This window comes from Schistocerca piceifrons, chromosome 11 (assembly GCF_021461385.2).
Source record: "Schistocerca piceifrons isolate TAMUIC-IGC-003096 chromosome 11, iqSchPice1.1, whole genome shotgun sequence".
NCBI classification, from domain to species: domain Eukaryota; kingdom Metazoa; phylum Arthropoda; class Insecta; order Orthoptera; family Acrididae; genus Schistocerca; species Schistocerca piceifrons.
Window position 1 is genome coordinate 12,188,329 of NC_060148.1, and position 20,345 is coordinate 12,208,673.

At 41.8% G+C, this 20,345-nt stretch overlaps 1 protein-coding gene across 1 annotated transcript in view; it reads left to right on the forward strand.

Annotated features, from left to right (window-relative positions):
• The window catches only part of LOC124720451, a 381,758-nt gene that overhangs the window by 175,485 nt on the left and 185,928 nt on the right, over window positions 1-20,345 (forward strand). The window contains exons 9-10 of the mRNA XM_047245803.1: window positions 7,258-7,335; window positions 14,090-14,182. Of these exons, the coding sequence (XP_047101759.1) occupies window positions 7,258-7,335; window positions 14,090-14,182 (171 nt within the window). The remainder of the gene's footprint in view (window positions 1-7,257; window positions 7,336-14,089; window positions 14,183-20,345) is intronic.

The following is a 20,345-nucleotide window of genomic DNA, read 5'->3' on the forward strand; positions in this document are numbered from 1 at the left end:
GCAGCGGAGTGTGCGCTGATATGAAACTTCCTGGCAGATTGAAACTGTGTGCCGGACCGAGACTCGAACTGGCAGAAGTAAATCTGTGAGACCGGGCGTGAGTCGTGCTTCGGTAGCTCAGATGGTAGAGCACTTGCCCGCGAAAGGCAGGGTCCCGAGTTTGAGTCTCGGTCGGCACACAGTTTTAATCTGGCAGGAAGTTTCATTATTTTGTTTGTCGAATAAATCACTTATGCAAATCAAAATCATCTGAGCGGAGAGTTTAAGTTGTGAGACAACTATACACGAAGCATATTTTATTTAAAGGTCAGTGAAAAGACTGAAAAAATACGAAAGTCAGTTAAAACATTGTAAAAATTAAATGTAAATAAATTATTTTCTTTTCTTGCAGATTATTATTATTATTATTATTATTATTATTATTATTATTATTGAATTACTATGCTTGTGTTAACTACTTGTAACACATATTTCAAATAATATTCTCGTTCACAATGTACTGGTTTTTGAGGCTTTGACTGTTTACTTTGAAATAGCGACAAAAGTATCGCATTTCTGCGCCCGTTACTGTTTCTAATAGTTAACCACAGCATGTTTAGAAGCTTCACCATAATATTCTGGTGGTACCTGCTCTAATTGCATTAATTTATGGGCAACAAGTAACGTTATAGTGGATGGACAGACTTATTTGAGTTGTCTTGTAGTGTTATCTACATCGAAAAGTTTAGCCATGCCTCGACAAAATCATCCCTTTTTGCTGTCAGTGTACACTGAAATCACTGCTGTCTATTGCTTGTTTTAGAAAAAATAAAGCTAGTATGGGCTATTTCAAGTAAGTCAAACGCAGTTACAAGGGGGCGGGACACAGCAGACGAATGCCTTGACTAAAGAAAACATGGCGGACAGAACTTCAATTTGCTTCAAACATGGCGGACCTATAGCCACTCTATGAAATTTTAACTCGTTGAATATGTGAGGATAGTTTGAGGAACAGGTTCAGCAATGAGAAAGCAATCTCCGGGGCGTGTGCAAACCATTCGTACTCCAGACAATATCAAAGCAGTTCGGGGTGTGTCATAAGAAGCCCAAACTATGCTATCCGTTGTCACGTAATGTCTTTACAGTAGCACAGTTCGAATATTTGACGGCTATTGGTAAAGGACTTAACATTACAATTACTACAAGTTGTAGATTCCCAGGAAAGAAGACCCAACAATCACCTAATGCGACAATGGTTTTGGAACTAATATGGGAAAAGATAACAAATAGCAGTGAGTTTGTTAACATGTTGTCTGACAAAGCCTATTTCCATCTAATGGATTTATTAATAAAGAAAATATCCGTTACTCATCCCAAGAAAATCCTACTCGTCTTAGACTAATGTCCTTTACACACGAATTAAATTGCCTTGTGGTGTGCTGTATCGTCATATAGCATAATGGTGCTCTTTTTATTATTATTTATGTCAAGTTCCATAGGACCAAATTGAAGAGTAAATCTCCGAAGTCATGAAATGTCAGTACATGCAATTACAACATAAAAGTAATAACAGATAAAAATAAAATGTTTATGAACCCAAAAAAAAGTCAAGCCATAAGTTTAAGTAAACACAGTCAATAATATAACATAGGAATGAGCTTAATATTTCAAGGAACTCCTCAACAGAATAGAAGGAGTGATCCATGAGGAAACTCTTCAGTTTCAATTTGAAAGTGCAAGGATTAATGCTGAGATTTTTGAATTCTTGTGGTAGCTTATTGAAAATAGATGTAGCTGTGTACTGCACACCTTTCTGCACAAGAGTTAAGGAAGCGCAACCCAAATACAGGCAGGATTTCTGCCGAGTATTAACTCAGTGAAAGCTGATAATTCTTGTGAATAAGCCGATATTGTTAACACGAAATGACAGTTACGACTATATATATTGAATGGCCAATGTCAGAATACCCAGACTAGTAACAGAGGTTTGCGAACTTAAACACCGCTTATTGCCCAAACCACCCGTTTCTGAACCAAAAATATCCATCCTGAACCAAAAATATCCCAGAATATAATACCATACGACAAATGAAAATAAGAAAAGTAGACTAATTTTTGTGTTGAACGATCACTTGCTCCAGATACAACTTGAATAGTCAAAATGACACCATTAAGTCTCTGAACAAGATCCTGAATGTGGGCTTTCCATGACATTTTACTATCTATCTGAACACACAGAAATTTGAACTGTTCAGTTTCACTAATCACACGCCCATTCTGTGGAGTTAAAACATCGTGTTTTGTTGAATTGTGTGTTAAACTGTAAAAACTGAGTCCCACTGTGATTTAGTGTTAGTTTATTTTCTACAAGCCACGAACTTAGGTCATGTACTGCTCTATTTGAAACCGAGCCAATGTTGCACGCAACTTCCTTTACTACCAAGTTAGTGTCATCAGCAAACAGAAATATTTTATAGTTACCCGTAATACTAGAGGGCATCATTTATATAAATAAGGAACAGGAGTGGCCCCAACACTGATCCCTGGGGCACCCCCCATTTGACAGTACCCCACCCAGACCCCACATTACAGCCATTCTCTACATTGTGAATAATGACCTTTTGCTGTCTGTTGTTAAAGTAAGAGGTGAACCAATTGTGGGCTACTCCCTATATTCCGTAATGGTCGAACTTCTGGAGCAATATTTTGTGATCAACACAATCAAATGCCTTAGTTAAATCAAAAATATGCCTAGCGTACAAAACCTTTTGTTTAACCCGTCCATTACCTCACAGAGAAAAGAGAATATAGCATTTTCAGTTGTTAAACAACTTCTGAAGCTGAACTGTACATTTGCTAGCAAATTACGTGGTGTAAAATGATTACATTACACAGCCTTTTCAATAACTTCAGCAAACAGTGACGGCATGGAAATAGGTCTAAAATTGTCTGCCTTATCCCTTTTTATGTTTTTATAAAGCGGCTTTACTACCGAGTACTTCAATCATTCCATTCCTAAAGGCAAAATTACAAATATCGCTAAATACAGGGCTAACATGTGCAGCACAGTACTTTAATATTCTGCTAGGCACTCCATCATATCCATGAATCCTCAGTCTTGAGTGATTTAATTATTGACTTGATTTCCCCCTCCTCTGTATCACAGAGGAGTATTTCGCACATTAATCTCGGAAAAGTGTTTGCTAAGACAGTTATATGATTCCCTGTAGAATCTAAATTTTTATTTATTTCACCAGCAATGCTCAGAAAATGATTGTTAAATGCCATACATATATCTGATTTATCAGTAATATGAGGGGGGACCCAAAAGAAACCTGATTGTTGTCATAAAAAATTTATTGATGAACCTTTTCACAAAATTACTTCAGTCGCCTTCAAAATACTCTCCATTACACGTGATGCACTTGTCAAGTGTCTTTTCCCACTGTTGGAAGCATGTTTGGAACTCTTCAAGTTTGATATTGTCCAGTGCCCTTTGCGAAGCTGTTTTTACCGCCTCCACATCGTCATAACGCTCCCCATTTAGCGTTTTTTTCATTCGTGGAAATAGGAAAAAGTTGCATGTGGCTAGGTCCGGCGAATACGGAGCGTGGGGAACGACAGTCCGCCTCTGAGATGCCAAACAGTGGGTCACTCGTAAGGCCGTGTGTGCTGGAGCGTCGTCGTGGTGCAGAAACCAGTCACCTAATCGCCAAAGTTACGGGCGTTTCCTGCTCACATCCTCTCGCAGACGCCTCAAAACATCCAAGTAAAAGTGCCGGTTAACAGTCTGGCCAGGGGGTACGAATTCCCGATGCACAATTCCACAAACATAAAAAAAGACAGTGATGATCGTCTTCACATTGGACCTCACTCGCCTCACTTTTTTTGGTCTGGGAGAGTTGGGAGTCCTCCACTGGCTTGATGCTTGCTCGGTTTCTGGGTCATACCCTTAAAACCAACTCTGATCCCCTGTAATGACTTTGTTCGAGAAGTTTGGATCACGGGCAATCTCTGTTTTCAAGTCCTGACACATTCATGTGGCTGGTTTTTTGCTCCTGCGTGAGAAGGCGTGGAACAAATTCAGCAGCAACACATCTCGTGTGCAAATCCTCACTCAAAATCCACTGGCACGAGCTACAACTGATTCCTGTCTCTGCTGAAATTTGGTCGATAGTTCGGTGACAATCCTAGTTGATATTTTGGTGGACCTTTTCAATGTTCTCCTCATTTCACGATGTTGAAGGGCGTCCAGAACGAGCTCGGTCTTCAACACACATCTCACCACGTTTAAAGCGCCCAAACCACTCGAAAACCTGTGTGCGGCTCATAGTGTCCTCCTGGAAAGCTTCCTGAAGCATTTGATGTGTCTCTGTTGCAGTTTTTTTAAGCAGGAAACAAAATTTCACACACACTCTTTGTTCTTTTAAAGTTGCCATGACGATTTCGCAGAGGTAACCCGCCAACAGTCAGAGAAACACAATACCACACTTGCACGTTGAGCTCTACACTGACGCCGTCTGCACAGCTGTTTCACGAAGGTCTCTACTAACACCATCTAGCGTCAGAACCCTGCACTACATCCCAAGGTGCATGAGAAATGTGTTAAGGAAATTATTATATTTATCATCTATGTTATCAGCACTATAAACACCCTGCCACTCTGGTTCCTTGACAAGGTTTAAAAAACTCTCTATTGCTTTTGGATTAACTTTCCTACATAGTTTGTTATTATATGTGACATTTGTTTGAGTGCAAAAGCCTTTTTGTGTTAAAATTGGTTGCATCATGGTCTGAAAGGCCATTCACCCTTTTACTATCAGAATACCCATCTAGTAATGAAGAATGGAAAAAAAGCCATTGTTTGTGGCTGTGCTACTGTTCCCCTACACCCTAATTGGAAAAAAACACAGTCTGCATTAGATCATATGAATTTAGGAGATCTACCAACATCCTTTTTCTTGCACCATCATATACAAAATTTATATTGAAGTCAGCACATGTAACTAATTTCTGATACTTCCTATAAAGTGAATCAAGCACCCTCTCCAGCTTGAGCAGAAATGCTGTGAAGGCAGAGTTAGGGGACCTTTAAATAACAATTAGAAGTTTAGTTTTACTAACTTCGACTGCCTGCACAACATTCAAATATCTGTTCAATGTGGTGCCGTGACACGTCTATGGACTCAAATGGAATACTGTTTTTTATGTACGTGGCCACTCCCCCACTCCATAAGGAACTCCTTGAAAAACAAGTAGCTAATCTGTATCCGGTAAAGGAAGCCTCTAAATTGTCAAATTATTTAGGTGGTGCTCCAATATACCAGTAATTTCAGAGTCAACATATATAAGCAGTTCATGTTTATGTTTAATACCTCTTATATTTTGATGGAATATGCTAATTCCTTCTCTACTTAGAAACATGATTTCCTCTTAAGGTGATTTCTTAGTTAGAGGGACTTCGTTTAAACAGGTATACGTGTCAACTGACTTCAATCTAAAAGAAGGTGCAGCTCGGACACCAACTACAACAGGAATTTTTCCATGAGTAATCCCACCACCCACTACTACACTGTCACCTATAAGCTTTGCCAGCCTCCCCTTCCCATATCTATTATTATTATTTCCTTCACTTTCTCAGACGTTAAGTCCGGTTAAAAATGGAGTGACGCGGACCTTGATCAAGCGTCACTTCCTTTTAACTGTACGGTATGTGTTATATTGCATTTAGGAACTTTCGGGTAATTGAACATGTATCAATAATTACGGATTTCTGTAGTTGTATATATATGTTTGGATGTAGCTGTATTGCATTGATGTACTGGTGGATATTGTGTGGTATGACTCCTGTAGTTGATAGTATAATTGGTATGATGTCAACTTTATCCTGATGCCACATGTCCTTGACTTCCTCAGCCAGTTGGATGTATTTTTCAATTTTTTCTCCTGTTTTCTTTAGTATATTTGTTGTATTGGGTATGGATATTTCGATTAGTTGTGTTAATTTCTTCTTTTTATTGGTGAGTATGATGTCAGGTTTGTTATGTGGCGTTGTTTTATCTGTTATAATGGTTCTGTTCCAGTATAATTTGTATTCATCATTCTCCAGTACATTTTGTGGTGTATACTTGTATGTAGGAACGTGTTGTTTTAAAAGTTTATGTTGTAAGGCAAGCTGCTGATGTATTATTTTTGCGACATTGTCATGTCTTCTGGGGTATTCTGTATTTGCTAGTATTGTACATCCGCTTGTGATGTGATCTACTGTTTCTATTTGTTGTTTACAAAGTCTGCATTTATCCGTTGTGGTATTGGGATCTTTAATAATATGCTTGCTGTAATACCTGGTGTTTATTGTTTGATCCTGTATTGCAATCATGAATCCTTCTGTCTCACTGTATATATTGCCTTTTCTTAGCCATGTGTTGGATGCGTCTTGATCGATGTGTGGCTGTGTTAGATGATACGGGTGCTTGCCATGAAGTGTTTTCTTTTTCCAATTTACTTTCTTCGTATCTGTTGATGTTATGTGATCTAAAGGGTTGTAGAAGTGGTTATGAAATTGCAGTGGTGTAGCCGATGTATTTATACAAGTGATTGCCTTGTGTATTTTGCTATTTTCTGCTTGTTCTAGAAAGAATTTTCTTAAATTGTCTACCTGTCCATAATGTAGCTTTTCAACTACAGTCGCATCGGAATCTGTACGTCACTGTGTTCTAAACCTCTGGTGCACAGAAGCTACGGACATTTCCACAAATTGTGAAGATGGCTGGATTTTGTGAGACAAAACAAAGCTACAAAAAGCACATATATCGATGGCTGTTGTATGCCAATTGTGTGGCAACCGGATAATTTCAAGAAACTGTGACATTCCATGGCTTTCCAGCTCCCACAAACAGTCATTGTGCGATTTCTTCTTGTGAAGGCACCTTAACAACAAAGCATATCATAGACCACGTGTTAAAACAAAAGAATTGAAAGCAAAGATCTGAGAAGCAGTTGCAAAAATACTCAGTCATGCTCAGTTTCTCATAGAGACTACAGGAATGTTTGCACAAAAATAGAGCTCATCTACAAAATGTCATCTCCAACAAATAAATTTACTTTATATATATAAGGCATATTTCTTTATTATTAAGTGGCATAAAAACATTTTTTCTAAGCACTACTTAATTATTTATTCACTTTACTGTTTTGCGGAATCACCGTGTACATTACCTTTAGAATTACAATGATTGCAATTAATTTTGTTTAATTTTTCCCATTGGATTGTTGCAGACTGGTGCACTTACTGATGATCCACCAATGGAAGATGATCCACTTTCCATTTGTGATCCACAGATCGTTAAGAAAGAGGTACGTAACGGCTGTATGCCAAGTTCTTGTAATTCTTTGCTTGTTCTTGTGAAATAAGTGGACATCAGTATTGTGGAAATTATCTGATCATTGTTGATATTACAATAATAGATATTATGGGATGTCAGTATTAAAATCTCCCTTTGTAGTGATGATGCACAAAAAACAATGTAACATCAACAGACCCATTTTTTGTTTTAACATTTCTGCTGTTTCTCTAATGTAACTACACACCCTGACATACGCAACCACGCCTAAATACAACAGTCTGTGACACTCCCCACCTTGTATACCATATTGATGGCAATTGTATGAGTATGGTGGAGTCTTGTGGTTATTGTGAATATTATCCGTCTAATTATATTTATTGTAAAGCAAACAATATTAACAGGTAAGCTAAGGTGTTAACTGTCAGTTTGTGAAAGATGGGATAATCGTCAAGTTTATTTTTGTTAAGACCATGCTCGTTTTGACTTCGGCCAAGTTGCTGCTTGAAAAACATTGACATTTGTGTTTGGTGGAAGTATAGTGAGTGATTCCCCTTCTACAAACTCTGTTACCTTCTTGTTGCGAGGTCGTTAAATCCTGACATGGTGAACCCAGAAAAACTATTAAGTCTGTGTATTCAGTAAGTTGGGTGGAGTAATAGTTTTCTGTTGCTGGAAGTGTATAAGAAGTTGATACAGAGGACACATCATTTCATTGTGGAGATCTTAAGTATTTCATTATACATTCGAAAATATCTTCTGTAAGAATGTGTATGATCAAAGGTTCTGAATTACTGGAGTATCAAACTCCTTGTCTCACAATTTGTATCCCTGCGATAGACCTAGGTGCAATACCTGTCCCACACTTCTTCCCGCCACCACCTAGATGAAATTTTATGTCGCAGAAAGACACCGGTAGGAGAAACTGAAGATTTTAAGGTGTACCCTGGACTGAGGCAAGGGGATGCCATTTAACCTTGTCCTAGAGAAGATCGATAGAGAATTTTCTAAAACCAGTCCACAAGGGTTCCAGCTACAGGATGTGAACATTACAAGACTTGCGTATGCAAATGATGTAGCACTAATAAGTAGTTCCAAAAGAGAATTAATCAGAATGATGCAAAATTACTGTAAAATTGCTGAGAAAACAGGATTACATATTAATGAAGAAAAGACAGAATACCTGCCCATAATTAAGAAAACCAGAAAAGATGCACCTCTGACTGTAGATGGATTCAATTTCAAGACTGTTGACCACTTCAATTACCTAGGAAGTCTTTTTAATAATAACAACAGAACAGATATAGAAATAGATGCTCATTTATCAAAAGCAAACAAGACACACAGTTTCATCAAAATTCTAAGAAAAAGATCACTTAGCAGTAACTTCAAAATCTGCTTATATAGATCGAGCATTATACCTGTGATGTTATATGGATGTGAAACATTAATATTTAGAAAGGAAGGTGATGAGTAACTGTTAACATTCAAAAGAAAAGTACTGAGGAAAATTTTTGGGCCTGTTTAGAACGAAAATAACATGGAATGGAGAATAAGAAGAAGTGAAGAATTAAGAGGGCTGTACAAACACTTTAACATCATCGAAGTGCTCGAGAGGAGGAGGTTGAATTGGGCAGGCCATATAGCAAGTATGACAGAGAATAGACTACCTAGAATGGCATTCAGCAGAACAATAGAAGGAACGAAAGGAAGAGGGAGACCCAGAATCAGATGGCGGGATAACATTCTGGAGGACACAACTAGGATGAACAGCAGCAGCAACTGGACAAACAGTGCATTGGACAGTCAGAAGTGGAAGAGGCTCATAGAGCAGGCGTATGGTCGATAAGGCCCTTGCTACATGTAAAGTAAAGTAAGTATTAAAAAGTTCGAAGAAGGGCAGCTCGTTTAACACTATCGCAAAACTGGGGGGAGAGTGTCGCAATACGATACGTAAGTCGGGGTGGCGGTTTACATTGGCTGGATCGTGTCGCGAAATGTGGATCTCCAACTTTCTCCTCTGAATTTGGAAATTTTTTATTCACGCCGGCCTGTATACGGTAGGGAGAAATGGTCATCATACCAAAATAAGAGAAATCAGAGCTCGCACAAAAATATTCAGGTGTTCGTTTCCCCCCCACACTGTTAGAGAGTGGATCGGTAGAGAAATAGTGTGGAAGTGGATTGCGTAGTAGTTGTATAGATGTAGATGGAGATAAATACTGTATTGCAAACATGGACCAGCGAAGGAACAAAAATTGGTAATGTAACGTATTTTTTCGACATGATAATTAAAAATCTCCTGGCTACCCTTTGTTTTACTGGGGAATGGTTTCATCCGCCGAAGCGGCCAGACGTTGTGTGCGGGCAGCCATTATAATGTCCTTATCGTAACGGCCCAACCGTGCCTGCACATGCTGTCACGCTAGTCAGACTTCCCGGCACGGCGTGCGGCATGTGACGCACGTGACGTTACAGCTTATTGTTGCATGCCACGTCCCTTGGCAGCCACGTCTGCTGCAGGGTTCCGCAGTTGTCAGACGGGTGAGCGAGCCGCACGTACTTTTTTTTTTTTTCCCACTATCGGACTTAACTTCTAAGGTCATCAGTCCCCTAGAGCTTAGAACTACTTAAACCTAACTAACCTAAGGACATCACACACATCCGTGCCCGAGGCAGGATTCGAACCTGCGGCCGTAGCGGTCGCGCGGTTCCGGACTGAAGTGCCTAGAACTGCTGGGCCACCCCGGCCGGCCGCACGTACTTGCATTCAGGGAAGTGGAATGTGCTACACCACAAACCACTTGATCTCGTGGAATGTCTTACACTGCCGCATAAACCAGTTGACCGAACGCTTCCAAACTGGTACTCCACTGTCCTCATACCTGTAGGACTGACAAGGAATCCCTTGAGGGGTAGATCACAAAGTTCGGTCTTTAGAATGACTGATCTGAAAGTTCTGTTTTAATAATTACGACAGGAAAAATATTAGCTGCTAATGATTCGCCACGTGCATCAGGAGGGCAACAGAGCAGGCGTACGGTCGATAAGGCCCGTGCCACAAGTAAAGTAAAGAATGTGTATGATCAGAGATTTTGAAGTACTGGACTATCAAACGTCTTGCCTCACGATTCGTATCCCTGCGATAGACCTCGGTGCGAGACTTGCCCCACACTTCTTCCCGCCACCACCTACTCCAGTCCAGTCACTAACACCACCTATCCCATTAAAGGCAGGGCTACCTGTGAAATCAAGCCATGTTACCTACAAGCTAAGCTGCAACCACTGAGCTGCAGTCTATGTGGACACGACAAACAACAAGCTGTCTGCCCGCACGAGTGGCCACCGACAAACTGTGGCCGAGAAACGAATGGACCAACCTGTTGCTGAACACGCTGCCCAAAACGGCATCCTTCGTTTCGATGACCGCTTCACAGGCTGTGCCGTACCGATCCTTCCCACCGACACCAGCTTTTCTGAATTGTGCAGATGGGAATTCTCCCTGCAATATATCCTACATACCTGCCGGCCTCAGCCTTTGTTACTCAGTGTCCTTCGCTCACATATCCCCTTCCCTGTTGCCATCCAGCATTACACAGCCTTCTATTCCATCAGTGCTCGAACAATCTTTTTACTTCTTTCCTTCCCCTTCGGCACGCCTGCACCCTCTGTCTATCTAACCTGCCGACTGCACCTAGCTGCCCTGCCCTCTCCCACCTTGGCTCCCACAATCAGAACTTTACTGTCCCCTGTAATGCACCTCTTTCTCCGAGGGACAAATATTAATTATCAGTAGCAGTATATTAAGCTACAAATTATCATTTTAAACCTGTGTGGTCTCCCCGGTGTGCCTAGTCGACCACCAGTCCCCGTCACGCTGTTTCACTCTAACAACAGAGTACATACAGGGTTGAAGACATGGAGAAAGATAGGTATCATCACAATTTCAATTTAGAGTAATATAACTTTCTGACCTTTAATGGTCGTTGTTGCACGCTCGTCGTCCGGTGACAAATCTCGCCATCCGCTGTTTGTTAAATCAATTTGAGGTCCAGGGTGTGTACTTTGCTGCTTGAGAACTGACACATAGTTAAACGTCCAACTTTTATTTTATAAATGCTGATCGTGACGATATTCAATAATTTTCAATGTAACAGCTTTTCCAATACATCATTTCGTTCCCTCTACCCTTGATCTTCTCAAAGCATGCGTACTAAAAGACGTCTCGACACCAACTGCCCATTGTCTCTACACCCGCCAACAACCGGCTCCTGTTCACAGAGCTTACAAACTGTGCAGTACTGCCAACCTCGGTTGTATATCGATATTTTACACATCGCACGTATACATATATGAAAAACATAGTATGAAAAATGAAAAGTGTTTATAATATAGTTCTGTGGCAATATATCTCATTATTGTCGTCACATTAACAGTTTTGTAACAAAATAATAATGTTTCATTTTATGTTTACGTAGTTAAAGATCACTTTCTCCTTAAAGTTGATTGACGGCACCACACACCTCGCCAGCCGGTGGTGTCGGTAGTTTCGGTAGTCAGTTACACTACACCCCCTCCCCTATCCTGCTATCCCTCTCCCTCCGCACCCCACCCTCCTCCATACCCCCACCACCCAGATTACTTCCCCTCGCTCACAGTCTGGCCTCGGCAACAAACCTGTAAATAATCTCCCCATTACTACTCGATACGGGAAAGTGGCACAAGTTGCCTACTTCAGATATCTGGGAGAGATAATCCAACCATCAGGACTAAACTCGATAGCCAATAAAGGTAAAATCTCCAGATTACAAAAAGCATATAAGCTCACGTGGAATCACTATAATAAGAAATCTATTTCTGTCAGTGCAAAACTAAGGCATTACAACACAGTAGTCCTACCAGAAGCACTTTATGCTGCAGAAACTACAGTGATTCGTGATCACACTAAGATCAGAGAGATTGAAAAGCAGAAAAGAAAAATTCTGAGGGAAATATATGGACCAGTGTTTCGGGGAGGAATTTGGATGAAGAGGCCAACTACAGAGATTTACAAAGACATAGAAACAATAATCGACACCATTAGAAAGAGAAGGATAAAATTTTATGGACATATCAGCAGGATGAATAAAAGCAGGCTCACAAGGCAAATCTTTGAGATAGTAAACAAGAGCAAAAAAAGATAAAGTGGATCACTGTAGCAGAAGAAGACATTAGAGAAGTGGGGATCACACAAGACAACATATACAATAGAGAACAGTTTAGAAACATCATACAGAAACACACACTTAAACAAGAACATATGGAGAACAGAATGGGAAAAAGATAGTCAGAAGAACGCAAGAGAGAACACAGTGAATGTATGATGAGAATTTTGGAAGAACGAAGAAAGAAGAAGAAATCATGACTACTCAAGTTCAATCGCTCTCTCAAAAGGGAATAATCGAAAATAATAATAATAATAGTGTGTGTGTGTGTGTGTGTGTGTGTGTGTGTGTGTGTGTGTGTGTGTGTGTGTGTTTGTGTGTGTTGTTGTTGTTGTCGGGTTTTTTAAAATTCAGAAGGCTTTTTGGCTGATAGCTTACTTGTTTAGCAGTCTTTGTGTTCTGTCTGCCTGTGACCCAACGTTTCAACTATATGGTGGTTAGCAGTCTTGCATTTTCATAATATTGTCATTATTCCACCCTGTGTTTTCCATTGTTTGAAGTAGCAGAAATATAACAAGCACACATTGATGTGCAGCTGAAGTATTACCAGTCAATTTTGAAAGAAATTAATGAATGCTAGCTAGACATTCAGCGTTCACTGTACGTTAAGGAAATTGTTGGCTTGTTATGCATGTATATAATTCACATCACCAAGTGTCACATTGTTAAATAATGTATAATGTTCCAATTCATGTCCTGCGCGGTGTTTCCCTTTTTCTGTGTGCATGCATGGCGACTTCAGTAACACCACGAATAGGGAACACTATGTGCCTTATCTGTCAGTTTGATGGGGTCTAAGTTACCTTTTACAGTTCTTCTTCAAATACGGTCGCCTTTTCATTTTGCTCGCAGTCCATATTCTTCATACCACAGCTGTGCGTGAACTTCTCAGCTTTGTCTCCAGCCAGGGTAAGAATGTGTCTCACTGTTTACAGTTACTGAATGATGAACATGTCTTCAATGATGATCTGCTGTTCAGTATGCCTGACCACACTGAATTCAGTGTAAGATCTAAGATTTACAGTCAACGTTTGTCTTGAGTGTTTACATTGTAGTATGTCTGCCTTCTCTGAGATGTTCATGACACCTCCAAGGGGCAATGTCTAGGAATAAATGCCCATTTCCAGCAAGTGTTACCGTGCTCACAACTTCACGCCTTGCCACTACTGTGTTTTGTTACTGTCTATCCACTACCTTCGCAGATCAGATCGGGGTGCCCACAGTAGATTTTTCACACTACATAAAATGTTTATAAAAGACAGAATCATCTTTCACCAGCACGAGCATCTTCAGTGGAATGTAGATCGTTCTCACAAATAAACAGTGTTACGCTACACCCAGTTGCCTTCCACATTCCATTTGAGGATGGCTTAAGTGCATTAAAAAGGTTTTAGTCAAAGAAACTGGCTGCTCATAGAAGATGCAAAATTTTCCCATTTAGAAAAGTGAATCAGGCTTTGTATTTTTTCTCCATATCTCCTTCCATTCCTTGAAGTCCGAGTCTAATACTATAAGGGAATGTGTGCTTGTAGCTTCAGTTAACAATGTTTTTCATTATTCCAGGTTCTTGATGATCCATTAGAAGTCTCAGGGTGCAGTGTCTGTATTAAAGAAGATCCAGACTTCGATTTGGAAGTAGATGCGACTGACAATAAGGTAAGTTTCCACATTCGTACCAGAATCCTCGTCTGATAATACACTTGCATCCTGGGTAGTTTAAAGTGACAAGCATGCCAATTAAAAGGGACGGGCTCAGCAATTAAATGTTCCGAAGACTCAGTCTTCGGAGCTGTGAACTGTCGGGAGCCACTAAACCTCGACAACCTTAAGTTTTGGGCGTGCTTCAGTGGCAACTGTGTGGAGCTGTGGAATATTGTGTTAGCGAGGAATGTGTTTTTTTTTTTTTCTCTTAAACACTAAAATAGTACAGGCTTGTACATGCAAGATCAACACTGCAAGGGGCTGGGTGGCTGTTGAACCGAATCTGAGGTTTGTGAACAACCTCTAAGAAAGGTCACTAGTACAAGATGATCCTCGTTTCTAAAGTCCTGAAGATTCCCAATTGAATATGTGTATTGTGTGAGAGCTCCCAGTCGAGAAAGTTGTCCAGTAGAGCATCTGCCCAAAGCGGACTGCCAGACAGTAGCGAGCCTCGCCACCCGACCTCAGAGTGGCTTTCTCCTTGTTAAAGGAGAGGAGGAATCAATCGAGATGGTGTCAGTGTTTTACATAAACTGCTCTCATATATTGTAGAAACTCTTCAATCTGTTAAACATTTAAGAAGTGGGGGTCCTTTTGTGGAAATAGTTATTTATCATCAAAACCTGTGATGTTTCTTAAAGAATTCTCAGTAAAATAGAAGATTACACACTCAGTTTGAGCAATGCCATTGTTTCTTGCAGTGATTATATGAAGATTTCCTTAAAGAACTCGGAGAAATGTGGTTTGGGGAAGGATTAATGAATGTGAAGAACGCTTCAAAAAGAACGAATGGTGAGAACAGTGAAAGAGGGTGAAGCCGTACATCCAGGACCTAAAGCATTGTACAGACATCAACACTGAAGGGACTGTCACAACAGCTTGGAAGAGGCAAACAGAGTGCTCGCAACGAACCTACCCTCACTTGAAGATTCAACTGTGTGTTCAACATCACCATTGATGTGGATGCACGCGCGCGCGCGCACACACACACACACACACACACACACACACACACACACACACACACACACACACACATATTCTCTCCGTCTCCCTCTCTCTCCCCCCCTCTCTCTCTTTCTCTTTAGCTCTTGAGACTATCCAAATTATTTAGAGAAGAAAAGATCCTCAGTGTGACACGAGATAGTTCTTTGTTGCTCAGAAAACACCAGTGTTGGTGTCATTGTTTGCCTCAGTGTCTGAATTGATGATCCTGGAAATGGTCTCCCCTATGCAGACTTCAGAAGCCTGAGCCACCATAAAAACTTTTAGCCCCAAGTGCACATGCTGTTATCTCTCAGTATCGACCAGAGATAATTCACCAATGAGCCAGAACATTTTGATCTCAGATCTCTGAGAGACTGAATGCAGCCTGAGGGTTTTGTGATCACGTAATGTGGTAAGGAAAGTAAGCAAGCAGAGCAGAGACGAATGGGGAATCATTCTAATGACGATATGGCTCGCAATGGGGAGTTCCACGTACATAAGCGACTTTGGTAAAGGTCAGTGTAATGTGACTGGAGAGAGAAAAAATCTACTCACCAGTCAGTGGCAGGAGAACACACGAGTAAAAGGTAATACAGTTTACAAGCTTCTGGAACCAGTGGCTGCTTCTTCTGGTAGAAGGCTTGAAGGGGAAGGAAGAGGGGTGAAGGAAGAGGACTGGTGAGGTTTAGGAAAGGGAATAGAGTTCAGAAAATTCCCTGAGAACTGCGGGTTAGTGGAGACTTTCCGGACAGGATGAGAAGGAAAGATAAAGGTCCAATTGTTAAGACTGGCATCACAGAAACTGCAAAGCCAGTGAGATTTTCGTGTACTACTGTTGTGAGCAGGGACGGAAAATGGTTGAAGTACAGTGAAACAATCAGTAGGAAACGAGGTATCGGATGTCTACGCCCGTCACAGACCGTGAGCTCAGAGGTAGGTGGAGCTCTCCAGCAAATCTGACGATAGAGTACAGTGTCCGATTGGACCACAGAGCGATGGAAATGTGTTAAGCGGTCTTCATTACTCCAGGTCGATAATAGTGTCCGGCTACTCTGCTACTGAAGAGAACGGCTGCTTGAAATGTGTGCGGACCCACAGTCACGGGCTAAGAGGGTACAGTAGTAGACTGCTGTGGACCATTATAGCTGTGAACATTATCGATGCCACCTGCATTCTTTCATGCTCGACGTCTTCTCAGACGACGACGGCATCTTCCGACAGGATAACTGCCCGTGTTACGTGGCCAGAACCGTGCTACAGTAATTTGTAGAACTTGATAGTGAACTCGCGTTGTCTTGGCCACCAAATTTGCTTGACCTGAACTGTATGGAACATATCTGGCACACTATTTCTGTGCCAGCCCCGATCCCGATAAACCTCCAGCCTGTAGTTATTAGGCGTGTTACGTCATCGTATGCAGTTGACGAAGTCGAGTGTAGAGGTGCCAAAATCGACTGAATTCCGTATCTTTGTAGCAGTAACGAGCCCACCAAAGGTCGGACTACAACTGGGAGTTTCAGTTGTCTGCCCGTCGGTGCGCCAAAATTGACTGAATTCCGTATCTTTGTAGCAATAACGAGCCCACCGACGGGCAGACAACTGGAACTCCCAGTTGTAGTCCGACCTTTGGTGGGCTCGTTACTGCTACAAAGATACGGAATTCAGTCGATTTTGGCCCTGCTACACTCGACTCTATTGGTTGCATGTGCTGGCGTAACATGCTCAATAAGTTGTACTGTTTCCATTTGAGGATTCTGTCGGTCTTTGTCACGATGTCAGATTACGCTCTGAGCCTGAAGATCACACTTTTTGGCCTCGAAACTGGTAGCACGTTTTTGATAACCGATGTCGGATTACAGTACAGCTTTTGGTTTCACTTATTATTAAAGAGCTATTAAGGAGATGGTGATAACATTTTGGATCCCAAGTGTGTGATTATGTTGCTACTCTCCCGATCACCGAAAAAACTTTGAGGCGAGTGGTTATCGTAGGCAGAATTCATCTGTTTAAAGCAAGTTGAGAACAGACAGAGCGTGTTCCCTTTGAAAGAGAAGCCGCTGGTAAAACAATGCTGTGAAAAGAAACACTGCGAGTCTTTCTTACCACGCTGTACTAGTCCCGAGAGGCAAATCACATAACGATACGAGGACAGACGACACAGTTATCAAAGTCTGTCCTAGAATACTGGGAAGTCTCAAAACGACATCCCAACCATTGCATGGAAGAAAGGAGAGAAATTAAAATGAAAGCTCTACACAAAGAATGTACACTTTTACAGAGGAAAAAATTGTTCAGATGGTGCTTGGGGTATAGTATTTACAAAAATACAGTACAGGTATTTTACACGTCTGTTCTGTGTGGCTATAACCTCCAGAAGAATAAGAGCAGAGGCCTAAAAGAGTGGTTCTCATGTTCACAGACGAGGCTTGCCCATCTTTTCCTTTCATCTCCTCCTCACAGCTAACATCCTAGCAGTGACTGTAATACCCCAGTGTGTCATAAGCCAAATGTCTGATATCGGTACCTGTCTGCTCATTGAGGCTCTCCCTAAATTCATCACACAGCTGCCACTCCTATCTATCAGCTGTAGGGTGAGAGGGGGGAGGGGGGGGGGGGGGGTTATGCCCATAATGTGCTGTGGAGCGTGCATCTTGAAACACCCCCATTATGCCATCTATTGGGTTTTATGTGATTTATCGAAGCCGCCAAACAGTTGATTACTATGAATAGATGACCGTGTGCTCAATGGATGAAAGGCCATCGGTTTTTCTGCTGTAGTTTTGAGGGTATTTCAACTGAATGTGGCTGTTCTGAGGTGGAATAGTTGATGATTGAAAGTTTTTCTATTATTGTAGGCCACAAAGGTTGCAATATACAAACTGATATGTATTTCCACTAACACACAAGTTCTGAGGCAGTTGCTACCTTCACCTTACACATCTAATTACGGTTATATCTTTTATTGGTTCCTGATTTTAAGTACTTCGTCACACGCAATGATGACAGTTAACATTCACAACAATCCTCACTGCAATCCACGGTTGTTGCCGGACGACGCGGTTGACGTGAAACACGTAATTCGGCACTTGTCACTTTTGGTTTTATATCACTCGCGAATTGGTATCGAAGAGGGTCAACCCCACGACGATAAGGACACGTGCTCATTTGTCACATTCCGGTGAATTTACAATTTACTCCTCACTCGGCACATTCGCCATTGCCACCGTATTCGGCTTGACCGGCATTCTTGCCCGTCTTACTGCTGCTCACTCGACACTCGTCTCACTGCCTCATGCAGTGCTCCACAATCGACTCCTGTCTGCTATCGACCTGGGTGTCGGGTATTAATATCTGTGCTCGTGGGATCACAGATCCCTTACAACCTCTAATCTAAACTGTTTATGGCCTGTCTTGACACAATGTCAGTGCGTCCTGGACGAGAAGCAGAACTGCTAGAGGGCACTGTCTTTTGTTTCACTCTTCTATCCTTACTCTGTGACATGCTACGTAGTGTCAAGAGATTGACTATTTACACTCCAGTGCCAACTTCCATATTGCGATGTGTGCAGCAGATGTAGCAGTATTCAAAAGAAAGCCAACAGATACAGTAACAACCCCTTTTCACACTTTGCAGCAGACTGTCCCAAAAAAGTTTAAAAGACAGGAAATCGTAGGAAAGACAACAAGCAAAAATTAATGAATTACTCGTACTGTCATTCTCTTCATATTGTTCACAATGTACGCACATCAAAAAAAAATTTGCCCACCTTGGTTCAGAGTGTTCTGGAACCTGTACAGAAAATTGGAATAGAGATCACCATAAACATCATTTCCACCCATTTTATTGCTCATGAAAACCACACATTGCATGTTGTACCACCACACAGCGAGACCTTCAGAGGTGGTGGTCCAGATTGCTGTACGCACCGGTGCCTCTAATACCCAGTAGGATGTCATCTTGCTTTGCTGCATGCCTCTATTTGTCGTGGCATACTGTCCACAAGTTCGTAGACGCACTGTCGGTCCAGATTGTCCCACTCCTCAATGGCGATTCGGTGTAGATCCCTCAGTGGTTGGTGGGTCACGACGTCCATAAACAGCCCTTTTCAGTCTATCCCAGCCTTGTTCGATAGGATTCGTGTCTGGAGAACATGTTGGCCACTCTTGTCGAGCAGTGTTGTTATCCTGAAGGAAGTCACTCACAAGATATGCAGGACAGGGACGCGAATTTTCGTCCTCAAAGACGAATGCCTCGCCAATATGTTGCCGACACGGCTGCACTATTGGTCGGACGATGGCACTCGCATATTGTGCAGCTGTTATGGCGCCTTCCATTACCACTTGTGGCGTACGTCGGCCCCACATAATGTCACTTCAAAGCAGCAGGGAACCTCCGCCTTGCTGCACTCACTGGACAGTGTGTCTAAGGCGTTCAGCCTGACTGGGTTGCTTCCAGACACATCTCTGATGATTGTCCGGTTGAAGGCATTTGCGACGCTCATCGGTGAAGAGAACGTGATGCCAATCCTGAGCGGTCCATTGGGCATGTTGTTGGGCCCATCTGTACTGCACTGCATGGTGTTGTGGTTGCAAAGATGGACCTTGCCACGGATGTCAGGAGTGAAGTTGCACATTGTGCAGCCTATTGTGCATAGTTTGTCGTAACACGACATCCTGTGGCTGCACAAAAAGCATAATTCAACATGGTGCCGTTGCTGTCAGGATTTCTCCGAGCCAGAATCCTTAGGTAGCTGTCATCCATTGCAGTAGTAGCCTATCGGCGGCCTGAACGAGGCATGTCATCGACAGTTCCTGTCTCTCTCTGTATCTCCTCCATGTTAAAACAATATCGCTTTGGTTCACTTACCTTGTTGAGAGCCCTTCCTGGTACAAAGCAACAAAGCAGACACGATCAAACAACGGTATTGACCGTCCATGCACGGTTGAACTACAGACAACACGAGCCGTTTACCTCCTCCTTGGTGCAATGACTGGAACTGATCGGCTGTCGGACCCCCTCCGTCTAATAGGTGTTGCTTGTGCACGGTTGTTTACATCTTTGGGCGGGTTTAGTGACATCTCTGAACAGTCAAAGGGACTGTGTCTGTGATACAATATCCAGAGTCAACGT